General features: G+C 47.6%; 1 protein-coding gene across 3 annotated transcripts in view; it reads left to right on the top strand.

Moving 5' to 3' along the window:
- Positions 1-12,245, top strand: part of PLCB3 (phospholipase C beta 3) — a 42,530-nt gene that overhangs the window by 27,641 nt on the left and 2,644 nt on the right. For 2 of the 3 annotated variants that reach the window (XM_088137351.1, XM_088137353.1), the window contains 17 exons: positions 488-552; positions 878-974; positions 1,838-1,922; positions 2,598-2,722; positions 3,910-4,064; positions 4,908-5,069; positions 5,512-5,611; positions 6,380-6,484; positions 7,231-7,322; positions 7,540-7,675; positions 7,897-7,932; positions 8,359-8,539; positions 8,807-8,884; positions 9,153-9,309; positions 9,831-9,907; positions 10,296-10,385; positions 10,996-11,053. In XM_088137351.1, the coding sequence (XP_087993477.1) occupies positions 488-552; positions 878-974; positions 1,838-1,922; positions 2,598-2,722; positions 3,910-4,064; positions 4,908-5,069; positions 5,512-5,611; positions 6,380-6,484; positions 7,231-7,322; positions 7,540-7,675; positions 7,897-7,932; positions 8,359-8,539; positions 8,807-8,884; positions 9,153-9,309; positions 9,831-9,907; positions 10,296-10,385; positions 10,996-11,053 (1,799 nt within the window). The remainder of the gene's footprint in view (positions 1-487; positions 553-877; positions 975-1,837; positions 1,923-2,597; positions 2,723-3,909; positions 4,065-4,907; positions 5,070-5,511; positions 5,612-6,379; positions 6,485-7,230; positions 7,323-7,539; positions 7,676-7,896; positions 7,933-8,358; positions 8,540-8,806; positions 8,885-9,152; positions 9,310-9,830; positions 9,908-10,295; positions 10,386-10,995; positions 11,054-12,245) is intronic. The other variant, XM_088137352.1, reaches the window with a different exon arrangement.

Genomic DNA, 12,245 nt, shown 5'->3' with positions numbered 1-12,245 from the left:
ATGGCACCTTCGCTCTCCTGATTGCGGTTGGCTTCTTCGATTTGTTAGCCAATGTTCAGCCAGAATTTTCCTGCTTGGGGCTAACAGTAAATCTAACTTTTTGGGAACTGGAGTATCTGCTCAGAGGTTGACCTAGAGGCCGCAGGGGAAGGGAGGAAAATACACTTGGTCCCAACGCTTATTCTAAATCAATTTGGCCACTTGAAGATGGGTGGACTTCAACTCCCAGAATTCCCCAGCCAGCATGGCTGGCTGGAGAATTCTGGGAGATGAAGTCCACCCATCTTCAAGTGGCCAAGTCTGAAAAATACTGTCCTAAATGATACTCCAAACAGAACCTTTATGTAATTTTTAACAGTTCACCCCTTCAAATGTCCAGTGTGTTGGGGTTCAGCTGCCAAACTGCGTTTTTTATTCATCAGACAGACAAAACGGCCAACCGTTTGACCACGGGCCCCTAACCCCCTTCCTTTCTCCCCACCTCCAGACCGGGAAGCTGAAAGCGAGGAGGAGGAAGAACAGCAAGACCCCAAAAAACCCACGACGGACGAGGTATGCGCAAATGGGGGGGCTATCCCCAATGTTTTGGGGTGCACCGGTGACCTTGAAAGGGCCTTGAAAGTGGAACAAAAGGGGACCAGAAACACAGGAAATATTCCCCCCCAGGAATAATTGCAAGAGTTCTGATGCATTCCCCAAAAGTTAAGATTCCATTTCCCAGAATTCCCCACCCGCAGCGAGCCCGAGGGGATTCTGGGAGCCGGAGTCTCAAGATGGGAAAAACCGTTCTTTCTGTTCCCGTGATTTGCCATTTTGCCCTGTTGACCCTGACGTCTTCCGTGTATGCCCCCTGCCAACCCCCCACCCCCCCATTCAGGGCACCGCCAGCAGCGAAGTCAATGCCACGGAAGAGATGTCCACGTTGGTGAACTACATCGAACCGGTCAAGTTCAAATCCTTCGAAGTGGCCAGCAGTAAGTGAGGGTGGGACGAGGCCGAGCGATGGGGGGACATGTCCCCCTCCCCGCAGCAAGAAAGGCGGCTGGATTCAGTTTCCGCCTTTTAATGGGAACCATTGGGGGCACAGAAATGCCAGCCAGGGGTGTCTGGCTGATGTGCATCATGGTTACCGTGACCCCATTTTCTTGGAAAACATAAAGGACGAGCCTGAAAGAGGTCCAGAAGGATAAAAAAAAATTATCATTTACATTTATAACTTCGCTTTACGATGGGAGATTCAAGAGAAAAACTTCACGAAAACGCCTATTCTAATAAAAAGATGTAAAAAGCTAAGAAGCGATGAATTATAAGAGGCAGGTCTTAAAAAAGGTTTCTGCAATCTGGCCGGGCCTAAGGTGGGACCTTTGTCCGGTCAACGTAAAATGACCAAAATAAAGGACAAAAGCGAGTTGTTGAAAATGAAATAAATCTAAAGGACAGCTTTCTGAAATAAAGGGTCACTGTAATCATGACGGACGTAAAAAGAGGGCTTCGATCGCCCGGTTGGGGCCACCATTGTGACTTTTTGGAACCCCCTTCCTTGCCCACGCCCCAAGCAATCAGTAGTGTCAGATCCAGGGATTTCTCAGAGCGCTTAAATCCACAGCGGGAAAGTCATCAAATTCATGGCTTTTCATTTTCATTACAACGGATGCCCTCATGCGCCCTGTTGTTGTGTCCAAAACGTCTTTAGGCGGGTTTAAAGCCACCCTGGTCCACAAGGACCAGACCCTCCCTTTCTATCCAGCCTACCTCGCAGGGTTGTTGTTACGGGGAAAAAGTGAGCGCTCGGTGCGTGGGGAGAGCTGACGTCCTGTGCTTTCTTTTGCTCCTCTAGAACGCAATAAATCGTACGAAATGTCCTCGTTTGTGGAGACCAAAGGCTTGGAACAGCTGACCAACAGCCCCATGGAGTTTGTCGAGCATCCTGAGCCGTTCCCGAGCTAACGTGGCGTGCTTGATCCCACTTCTGTCCCTTTTGGGAGGGGATGCAGGATGAAGAACCCCAAATTAAGGGTTAGGGTTCTCCTTCAAGAGAGGTCTCCCAAACAGAAGCTGGACGGTCCCCTTTCCGACACGCTCTGGTGTGGCGTTTCTTAAACTTTTCTTTCTCTCGGGGCCCCTTCCCCTTTTTCAGAATGAGTTGGGGGTGATATTGATCGATATTCACCGTAGGAAAAATCAACATGGGCGCGTTTGCTGCCGCGACGGCTTCTCGCAACGGTTGGATGGGGTTTTCACAGGGTGTTCGTTTGCAGCCCAGGCTGAAGCATGATGGTTTTGAGGACCCCTGAGAGGGTCTTGGGGGAACCCTGGGAGTGCTAGGAGCACCTTTTAAGAAGCTGCTCTCGTGGATCCTGCCTTGCGTGGGGGTTGGACTAGATGACCTCTGAGATCCCGTCTTCAACGGCACGACTCCGTGATTCTAAGCTTCAGAGGAAAGACTGGGCGGAAAGGGGAGATGGAGAATAGGTTGCCAATGGGTTGCTTTGACCTGCGCCCTGCACGTTGGCACCCAAGAGGACAGCTCAGCACCCAGGGACAGGCCTCACCAGCTCTGCGCGCTCCGTGTTTGCCTTAACACGCTTCCCTCCCAGATACAACAAGAAGCAGCTGAGCCGGATATACCCCAAAGGGACACGCGTGGATTCCTCCAATTACATGCCCCAGCTATTCTGGAACGCTGGCTGTCAGATGGTGGCTCTCAACTTTCAGTCCCTGGGTGAGTTCGCCCTCTTTTTCTCCGCTTCGGCTCGGCTGGAGGGCCATGAGGACTAGTAACTTGCGTGGGCGTTTAAAAAGGGCGGTCCTTGCCCTGGATCTTTTCACTGGAGTGGGCCAGAGCCTTGGTTACGTTGCCAAATGAGGTTGGTTTTAGCTTAGTCGGCCATAAAATGTCTATTTCGGTGAAGATGGAAAGAGGTTAACACAGACTTCTACTTCAGGGAAACGTGTCGTTTCTGTGCTTTGCATATTCCTTGTTTCCCTCCTGGGAAATAAGTTTAAATGATGATGATGATGATGATGATGATGATGATGATGATGATGATGATGATGATGATGATGATGATGATGATGGTGGTGGTGGTGGTGGTGGTTGGCTGCACAGTCTGCCAGATATTTAGACTGGATTTGGCCTTTTTATCCACCCATCAAGTCCCTCCCAAGGACCTGGAAGAATAATAATAATAATAATAATAATAATAATAAATAATAATAAATAAATAATAAATAATAAATAATAAAGTCCTTCCCAAGGACCTGGGATAAGCAGATGTCATTTGATGGTGTTAAAGGTATCGTCACAGGATAGAAGCTGTTCCAAGTAAAGCTGCCTTTTGCAATTGACTGATATTATTTATTTATTTATTTTGTAATAATTATAATTGAATAATGATTATGAATAATAATGAATCAACTTTAACGCTATTATACCACAAGATCGGCCGATCCCAGGTCTTTGGGAAGGACTCAGTAGGTGGACAAAAATCCCAAATGCAGTCTAAACATCTGATTGACTGGGTGACCAACCATAATAATAATAATGTTATTAATCTTGATATTGTTAATGTTAATATTTCTTTACATATTTCTTTTTTTTTAAGTTTTTGGAGCCTGAAAAGCTCTCTCGGCCAAAGAGTGGGTGACTTGGGGTGGGGGGTGACAGGGGTTTCCCCTCCGTTTTTTAGCTTCCCCCACTTCTAAAACACAGTTGGAAGTTTTAAATTCTCTATAAAAATACATGCCACTAGAAATAATCTTGTCCTCTAAATATAGAGGAGGAATGGAGCTATGGGGTGTACAGTACATAGCCTGCTGGTCATGGCTTGTTTTCCTCGGCTTTACCTCCGCTTGTGAGCAATAAGGACTAGGAACTTGGTTTACAATTTGGTGTCACTCTTCCTGCAGACTTGCCGATGCAGCTGAATCTGGGCATCTTTGAGTACAACCGCCGGAGCGGCTACTTGCTCAAGCCCGAATTTATGCGACGGCCCGACAAGTTTTTCGACCCTTTCACCGAAGATATCGTCGATGGCATTGTGGCGAACACGGTCAAAGTGAAGGTTGGAGGATGGCAAGGTGGAAGGGGCTTAAAGTTGGGTGGAAGCTATGTAGAAATCTCTCTTTGGCAGCTTCTAGGGGAGAGGGAAGGAAGGTACCAGCCTTGGTGGGCAGAGCAATCTGTGGGGTTCTCTGGGTATCCGCCGGGATGACTAAATAAAGCCTCCAGCTTTAGGGGCGGTCTACCTGGGCAGCCAGGCTGCATCTCTGCCCTGCGATAGACTGCTTAGATATATCAGTCAGATGTTGAGCTGGACACCGTCCCTTTGCACTGGATCCCGCAAAATTATTTTTGTAAGGAATCGCAGAAACGTAACAGGGATTCACCCCGAAAGCAAAATTAAACTTCCTTCTGAAATGGCAATGAATTCAGTAGAGAAAGAGGATTTATTCCAGCAGCGTTACTCTTCAGTTAATTCTCTCTCAAATGGACGTGTAGGCAGAGAAATGGGTTGGGCTCTGCTTTCAGAAGACTTAAAATCCCTAGGTAGAAATCGGGCAAGATGGATGAGGTGAAGACGATCAGAGAAACGCTACCACGTTGTCAGACTCCCTCTTAAAAAGGCTTGGGGGGGGGGCCACAGGCACAGGAGGAAGAACCTATCTTTGCTAGCAGGCTGGGTGGAAGAGAGTTCTCCTGAGCATATATAGAATGCCCTCCATATGTTGCATCACTAATTGGCAGGGGAACCTATTTGAGCTAGCAGGCTGGGTGGAAGAGAGTTCTCCTGAGCATGTATAGAATGCCCTCCATATGTTGCATCAGAAATTGGCAAGTGAACTCAACCAGCCTTGCTTTTTAGAGTTAGGCCAGGAAACCCACCTTCTCCTTATCTCCATCTCAGATTATATCTGGGCAATTCCTGTCTGATAAGAAGGTTGGCATCTACGTCGAGGTGGACATGTTTGGGCTGCCGGTGGACACCAAGCGCAAATTCCGCACCCGGACCTCGCAGGGCAACTCTTTCAACCCGGTTTGGGATGAGGACCCGTTCGTCTTCCACAAGGTGACCGTGGGAAATCCGGGAAGGTTTCTAAGAGAAGCTTGTATTTTCTCCGGAGCAGATGACCCACCATTGCAGGGCGGCGTTGACGTTCCTCGAGGCCCTAAATCAGTGCACTTCTGAGCATGTGCGGGGTGGGTTTCTTTCTCACCAGAAATTTCAGCTTTTGCTGGCAGACCGAGATTGCTGGCCTAAAAGCTGCCAGCCAGAAATTAAATTTTGTTTCTTTGATGTTGACAGTCAACATCAACACGAGCATCTGCTAACCATTACCTCCTTTTAAGAGAATTGGCCAAGAGGATTATAGCCAAACTGCAGCGACTCAGAATTGAGAGGACGATTTACAGTTTTGTTCTTCAGAATTCACAAGGGTGTGTGTAGAGCATCTGTGGCACAACCAGAGCTTGGTGCTTCCCTCCAGCAATTCTTTCATCTCTCTGTGCAGGTTGTGCTGCCAACCCTCGCCTCACTGCGCATCGCGGTTTTTGAGGAAGGGGGCAAATTTGTGGGCCATCGGATCTTGCCCGTCTCCGCCATCCGTGCAGGTGAGCTCCTCTATCTCCCCCCCCAGCAGCAAAGTCATTGCAGGGTTTGGTCCCCCACACCTTCCTCCTCTGCAGAATAATGGGGTTTACATGCAACCCACCAAAAATATCATCCCAGGATACTCCTGAGGTAGTAATACAGGTAGTCCTCAACTTACGACCGTTCATTTAATGACTGCCTCGCTTAATGACCACTCTGCTTAATGACAAATTTTCCGGTCCCTATTGTGGTTGTTAAGCGAGAACTACCTGTAATCAATTATGCATTGATTTTTTTTGCAACTTTACGATCGATTAGATTTTTATCCCACTTTCATTTGGGGGCAATTCAAGGCAGCATACCTCTCTAATGCTCCTGCCTCTTTGTTTCCCCAGAACAACAACCCTGTGAAGTGGGTTGAGCTGAGAAAGAAACACGGCCCAAGGTCCCCCAGCTGGCTTCTGTGGCTAAGGCAGGGCTAGAACTCCTCATCACCCAATTTCCCCAAAGTACCCCAAACTGGCTTTCTTTCTTAGCCCAGACTGGCTCAAACTATCTCCATCCAGCCGCCCTGGCTGGCAGGAGCCCTCCAGAATTGTGGGGAGGAAAAAAAAATTATTCCATTGCATCAGATTCTACTTTTTATTTAGCTATTTATCTGGAGATGCTGGAAATCAGGACCAGAGCTCTGAGTTCTTCTCTCTGTTCAAAGATCTGGGCTGATTTCCTACCCTGTCTTAACATTTATGCGCTGATCTTTTGTGTGCATGTTGTCTTTTGTTTCTCAGGGTACCACTATATTTCTCTGCGCAGCGAGAGCAACCAGCCCCTGTGTCTCCCAGCCCTGCTGGTCAATACAGAAGCTTACGACTATATTCCTGATGATCATCAAAGTAATGGCTTGGGGAAGGGGGGGGTCCCTTCTGGGAGGGTGGAGACCAGGATGGGGAAACAGTGCTGCTGTCAGCCCTTCGAGGTAGACCAGACTAGCAAACCAAAATCATGCAGTCTAATCCTACTTCCATTATAGAGCTGTTATAACAGAATTAAGTCTGAATGCGCTTCCCCCCTCCCTCTCTCTATCTTCATGAGAACAAGGGAGGGTCTTTCTCAGGTTACAGTTCTTGCCTGGACTCAGATTTCTTTTATCTGACCGTCGCCTTTGTAGCAGCGCTTCCTCCTGTCCCTCAAGGCCATTCCCTCTTCCCACTACAGATGCTCAGATATCTGCTAGCTGAGAGTCAGAAATTATGGGAAGGTTGCTCAGTGTCTAACTCAGCATCCTGATTCTGACTGTGGCTGAGGAGCAGATCAGGTGGCGAAAGCGTTCTCCCAAAGCTTCTTGCTTCAGCACTTAGCATATCAGGAACCTGAGCGTCTGCTAACCATTACCTCCTTTTAAGAGAATTGGCCAAGAGGATTATCACCAGACTGCAGCAACTCGGAATCGAGAGGATGATTTACAGTCCATTCTCTTTCTCATGGTAGATTAGACACGGGGGTGTGGGGGTATGCAACAGAGGAAGCAAGCGCCTGAAGATTTGAACTGGGTTCTCTGGCAATCCCCATCTGAGGCTCGCCTGGCTGTGCCGCACAGCCCCCTTTGGAGGACTTAGGGCTCTCTTTCTTCCCTCCGCAGATTACGCCGAGGCCTTGATCAATCCAATTAAGCACGTCAGCTTAATGGATCAGCGGGCCAAGCAGTTGGCCGCTCTGATGGTGGAGAGCGAGGTGAGGTCTCCTGGGGTGGGAAGGAAGGGGAGGGAAGCACATCGAGGCAGACAGGTTGCAGGGGTGGAAATCCAGGGGCATTCTCCCCTTAAGTCAAGGGGTCCACCTTTGGACGATACGACCCCAGCATTGCAGATTTAGTCGGGGTGGCGGGGAGGGAGGTGGCGTTTGAAAGGGCTGGAAGGCACAACTTCGCTCCCCCCCCTCTTTTTTGCAGGAGAACGTAGAGAAGCCGCGGGAGGCCCTGATGAGGACCCCCTCCTGCGCAACCACGGGGCCGGCCCGAGAGGTCCAGAAGCCCCTCCCAGATGTGCTGCCCCCAACTCGGAGCCCCAGCATCGTGCCCAGTCAAGGTAAGGGCTGAAAGAGGAGGATGCGCCAGGCTGAGTTGAGACATTTCTGCCCTCTGCAAAATTCCAGTTGGCTGCTGGCATGGGCGGGGGGGATGAAGAATGCGCCCCTGCTCTTTTCCAATTTTGAGATCAGGCTTTTAGAAGGCTCTGATGCCTGTTTTCCCCACTGAATGCTGATTCCTTTTCTTCCTCTTCCTCTTCCTCTTCTCGCAACTCCCTAGGGCAGAGAGATGACTTGATCGCCAGCGTCTTGGCAGGTAAGGGCAAGGGTTGCCATCACCTTTAGCACCAAGGGGTGCCCGTTGATGGGAAGGAAAAGATCATCACCGAGCTGTCTTTATGCAGTGGCACGGTGGAATTGTAAAATCCCTCATTCTGAGGATTTTCCACTTTCAGAGTGCCGGTTTTTTATTTATTTATTTATTTATATATATATATATATATATATATATATATATATATATATTATAAATTATAAATTTTATAATTTAAATATATATATATTTAAAACACTCAAGTTTCTAGTCCATATTGATGCAGAGAGAAACTGGAGAACAGACAGGCAGGGGATGGTACCGTCTGTCATTCTCTCTTGCACTCTCATGCCCCCTTCCTCTCCATTTTCTCCTTGCTGGAGAGCAGGACTCCGTAAACCCTCGTGTTTTGCTGCTTTTATCTTCCAGAGGTCTCCCCTCCATCTGTGGAAGAGCTTCGGCAGCAAAAGGCTTTTGTGAAGCTCCTGAAAAAGCAGTACCGGGAGCTGAAGGAGCTCCGTCGGAAGCACATGAAGAAGATTTGCAGTCTCAACAAGAAGCAGAACGCGCAGCTAACGCTGGAAAGAAGCCGGCTGCGGAGCCGGGAAGGGTGAGGATCGCAGATTTTGCACGCGTAGAACAAGGTGCGCGGTGAAAGAGATTAAGAGGAGATTCACTGGGCAGAGGAGGAGAATTTTAGCAGGTTTTCCCTGCTATGGAGTAATTTAGAGCAATTTCTCCATGCAGAAAAGGAGATTTAGAGCAGATTCTTCATGCAGAAAAGGAGATTTAGGGCAGATTTTCTATGCAGAAAAGGAGATTTAGAGCAGATTCCCCATGCAGAAAAGGAGATTTAGAAAACATTGCTTCTCCCTAGATATTTCGGGCTGCAGAACAGTTTTAAAAAATTGCCCTTCATCTCTCGCGGAACCCCACAGTTCTCACGGAAACTAAGGTTTGGTGGAATGCTTTGAAAAACTTGGCTGTACAGGGTTGTCTAAACTGGACACTGGGCCCAACTAGAGATTCAGGCCAGATGCCCGTTCTGGAAAGCGGAACGAATTGGCCGGGCCCCTGTTAACCCTCTCCAAACCAGTTCAGCGCCAGGCAGTGGGAGCGGAGGCATGTTCTGGCCTTGGCGCATAGATTATCCTCCCAAAGACGGCGAGGTCGCCTCTGCTGCGGTCCGAGCTGACTTTTTTCACGCTCTTCTTGGTGGGTAGGTCTCAGAGCTCTTTAGAGGGAGCCCGGCACGCGCAGGAACACGAGGACACTCAACGGAAGCTCGACCTACAGGAGTGGCAGATACAGGGCCTGCTACGGCTGCGCGAGGCTCAGCATCGGCTGGAGAGGGAGTTGAAGCGAGATCACCTGCGCCAGGTATCCTACAGACAGTGCGCTCTCACCCATCCTCCGGCTACGCACACCCTGACTCCATGACACAATTCCCGGGCGGCCTCGGAGGTTGATCGTGCACATCTCGCAGGCGTCATGTTTCTAGTCCTCATGGCGAAAGGGGAAAAAAAGTCAGAAACCGCAACCGAGGGGGTGGCCTGGGCCATCTTTGTGAAACAAAAACAGCTCAGAAGCACAATCTTTCCATCCTTCTTTTCCCTGCTCTTGAGAAAACGGGCTGGTTGAAGGAGCCCAGTCCAGAATTAAATTCTCAGTTCAGCAGAATTTCCTTAAAGCAGGGAAAAGAACCGGTAACTCTTTTTACCTCCGCCTCTGTTTACCACATCTGGGACACAGACGTCAAAACCCATCAGTGGAACTATTTTATATACCCTTAATATTTTCCCATTAGGCCAAAGAGACAGTGCTGTGATTTGGCCATGGATGTATATTTGACCCAAATAGGTGCTCGGTTTTTAATTTCTCTTTTCTCCCTTCTTCTTCAGGCCCAACAGCGCTTGAGAGAGATTTCTCAGGATTACCAAACTGCTCAATTGAAGAAGCTGAAAGAAACCAGTGAAAAGTGAGTTGTAGCACGATGAGAAATGACAAGGACTGCGGGAAGAGGGTGGGAATTTCCCCTTTCTCTTCCCTCAACCATCGTGCGTTGCCCTGAGGGTGTTTTTTTTAGGGATTTAAGAAAATTATTTTGTACCTGATCAAACTGTTCATTCCTCTACTTCTGTATTTGTGAGCTGGGTACAATAACCTTGTCTGATGTTTTTAAATTTCGCCGTCCTCAGATCTGATGGAAAAGTCTGTCCGCCAACTGCAATTTAGTAATCAACTCTAGCACATTTTGGAATTTTGCTCCCCAGCCACAACTTTCTGGGGTTTTGAAAAAAAGATAACCCAGCACATTGTCCCATAGATTTGGCCCTAACGTCCCTGGTCACTCCCTTTCTGATTAGAGAGAAGAAAGAGCTGCAGAAAATCCTGGATCGAAAACGGCATAACAGTATCACCGAAGCGAAATCCCGTGAGAGGAGCAAGAAGGACGTGTGAGTTAAGCTGGGGGAGAATGACAGACAAATTTCTCATACGGCAGGCAAGATTCAAGGGTAGGAAGATGTTGGAAGATGCAGGCATCCGAGCGATTTGCAGAGGTGTTTTATTTAAAAAAAAATGAAATGTATGAATACATTTAAATTTTTACTCATATATTTTTATTGTTTAAAAAAGGGCTCAAACGTAACTCTTGGAAAAGTGAAAAGAGGAGGTCAGGCAGAGTCCACTGGAGTGGGTGGCTGTATTAAATTTAATTAATCGTCATCTTGAGGTTTCCTAGAATTTGCTCAGTAACCCTTTATTACACCCCCTAATCAGGCCAAATCAGTAGCTGGGTGTAAACCTCACACGGAGGCTAGTAAAAAGTTGATCACCCCTGCTGGAAATGGATCACCTTGCTAGTAAGATCTGCCGGGTCTTCCAAGTGGTAAATGAAAGGGACCAGCTTATCTTGCAGCTCTCCTTCTGAAAGAAATTAGCCCATTTTTTTTAGGCGTGGTGAAGCAGCCATACTTGGTTAATAATTAAACCCTTACATGTGCTTCGTATGGGGGAATGAAGGCAAGTTGGGGGGTGCCCTTAACCTTGTTTGTCCCTCCGCAGGGAGCTAGCAGAAATAAACCGAAGGCATATCACCGAGTCCGTAAACTCCATTCGCAGGGTAAGCAACTGTTCTAGCAACCCAGCGTTTCTATAACCATCTCCAATGGTTATGTGCAATTCTCTTTTTTCTAATGGAAGCCAAAAGGCTCTCCTCCTCGCGCAATAGGGGTGAGAATGTCACAGCTGGGGGAATCTCAAAGTTTTAAAAATTATAAGGAAAAGAAGAAATGGGAGGAATGCTCAGACGTTTCCTAGGCAGGTCGACCTTAGGCGGGCGGAATTGAAAATGGAGTATTTTGGATTATCAGAATGGTCGATAATCTTTCAATTTTCTTTAAATGCTCAGCCAGGGAGATATACAGGTGTTACACTATGTTGTGTCCCCATGGATGAAGTTTTGCATTGCTTCTATCCCCTGCAAGTTTGGGAAGGGGATTTCTCTGTTTTTCTGCGGTGTATATCCTGTCTGGTGTTTTCAGCTTCACGGGCCATCGGGAGGGAGTATGTGACTTTTTTCAATCTTATTAGGGATCATCCGATGTGCGCAGCCCGTAGAGATGTGAATCCCACAGAATAAGATTTGGCTCTGCACATCGGATGATTCCTAATAAGGTTGAAACCAAGTTTGTGCTGCTTCCTGATGGCCAGAGGAACTGAAAAAACCAATCAGATCTATTGGCCTTTTTTTTTTTTTACAATGCTTCGTTTTCCCCGCTCCATTTTTTAAAAAATTTTAAAAAGAGCTTTGTGGAGGTCCTGACAATTCAGCCGTTCTTGTCGGCTCACGGGGAAAATAACCTTGCATCGCTAAGTGGAGTTGGCTGTTGGAAGAACAGCCGAAGAGAAAAATATGCGCCTTCAGGGCTCTTACGCTCCCAAGAATAAATAAACAGTTATTTTACCTGGTCTTGAGTTCGCCAGCTCTTAATTTCTTCTTTATTTGGATTAGCAGAATGAGTTTCCTTCCCATCCTTGCTCTTCCAAAAATCAAATGCCAGCTGGCAAGCCAAATATAAATCCCAGCAGAAATTAAAAGCTACTAACCCCAAAAACAAACAGACCCTTAAACGACGGTAAATAGGTGTCACAAAAAAACCCCACAAACTAGCAGACATCAAGCTTTCCAAATGTGTAAAGAAGGGAGGGGGGGGGAAGAAAACTCAGCCAAGGATACAGTTCCTGAGAAAACCTTTCTTAATTGGGTGGATGTTTTTGAGCTGAGCCCCCAAACAAATGAAAAACCAATCAAG

The sequence above is a fragment of the Python bivittatus genome, unplaced genomic scaffold (genome assembly GCF_059951505.1).
Source record: "Python bivittatus isolate LINGU-HERP-01145 unplaced genomic scaffold, Pbiv_v1 ctg000180_np1212, whole genome shotgun sequence".
Taxonomy (NCBI): domain Eukaryota; kingdom Metazoa; phylum Chordata; class Lepidosauria; order Squamata; family Pythonidae; genus Python; species Python bivittatus.
This window is presented reverse-complemented; position numbering and strand designations above follow the sequence as displayed.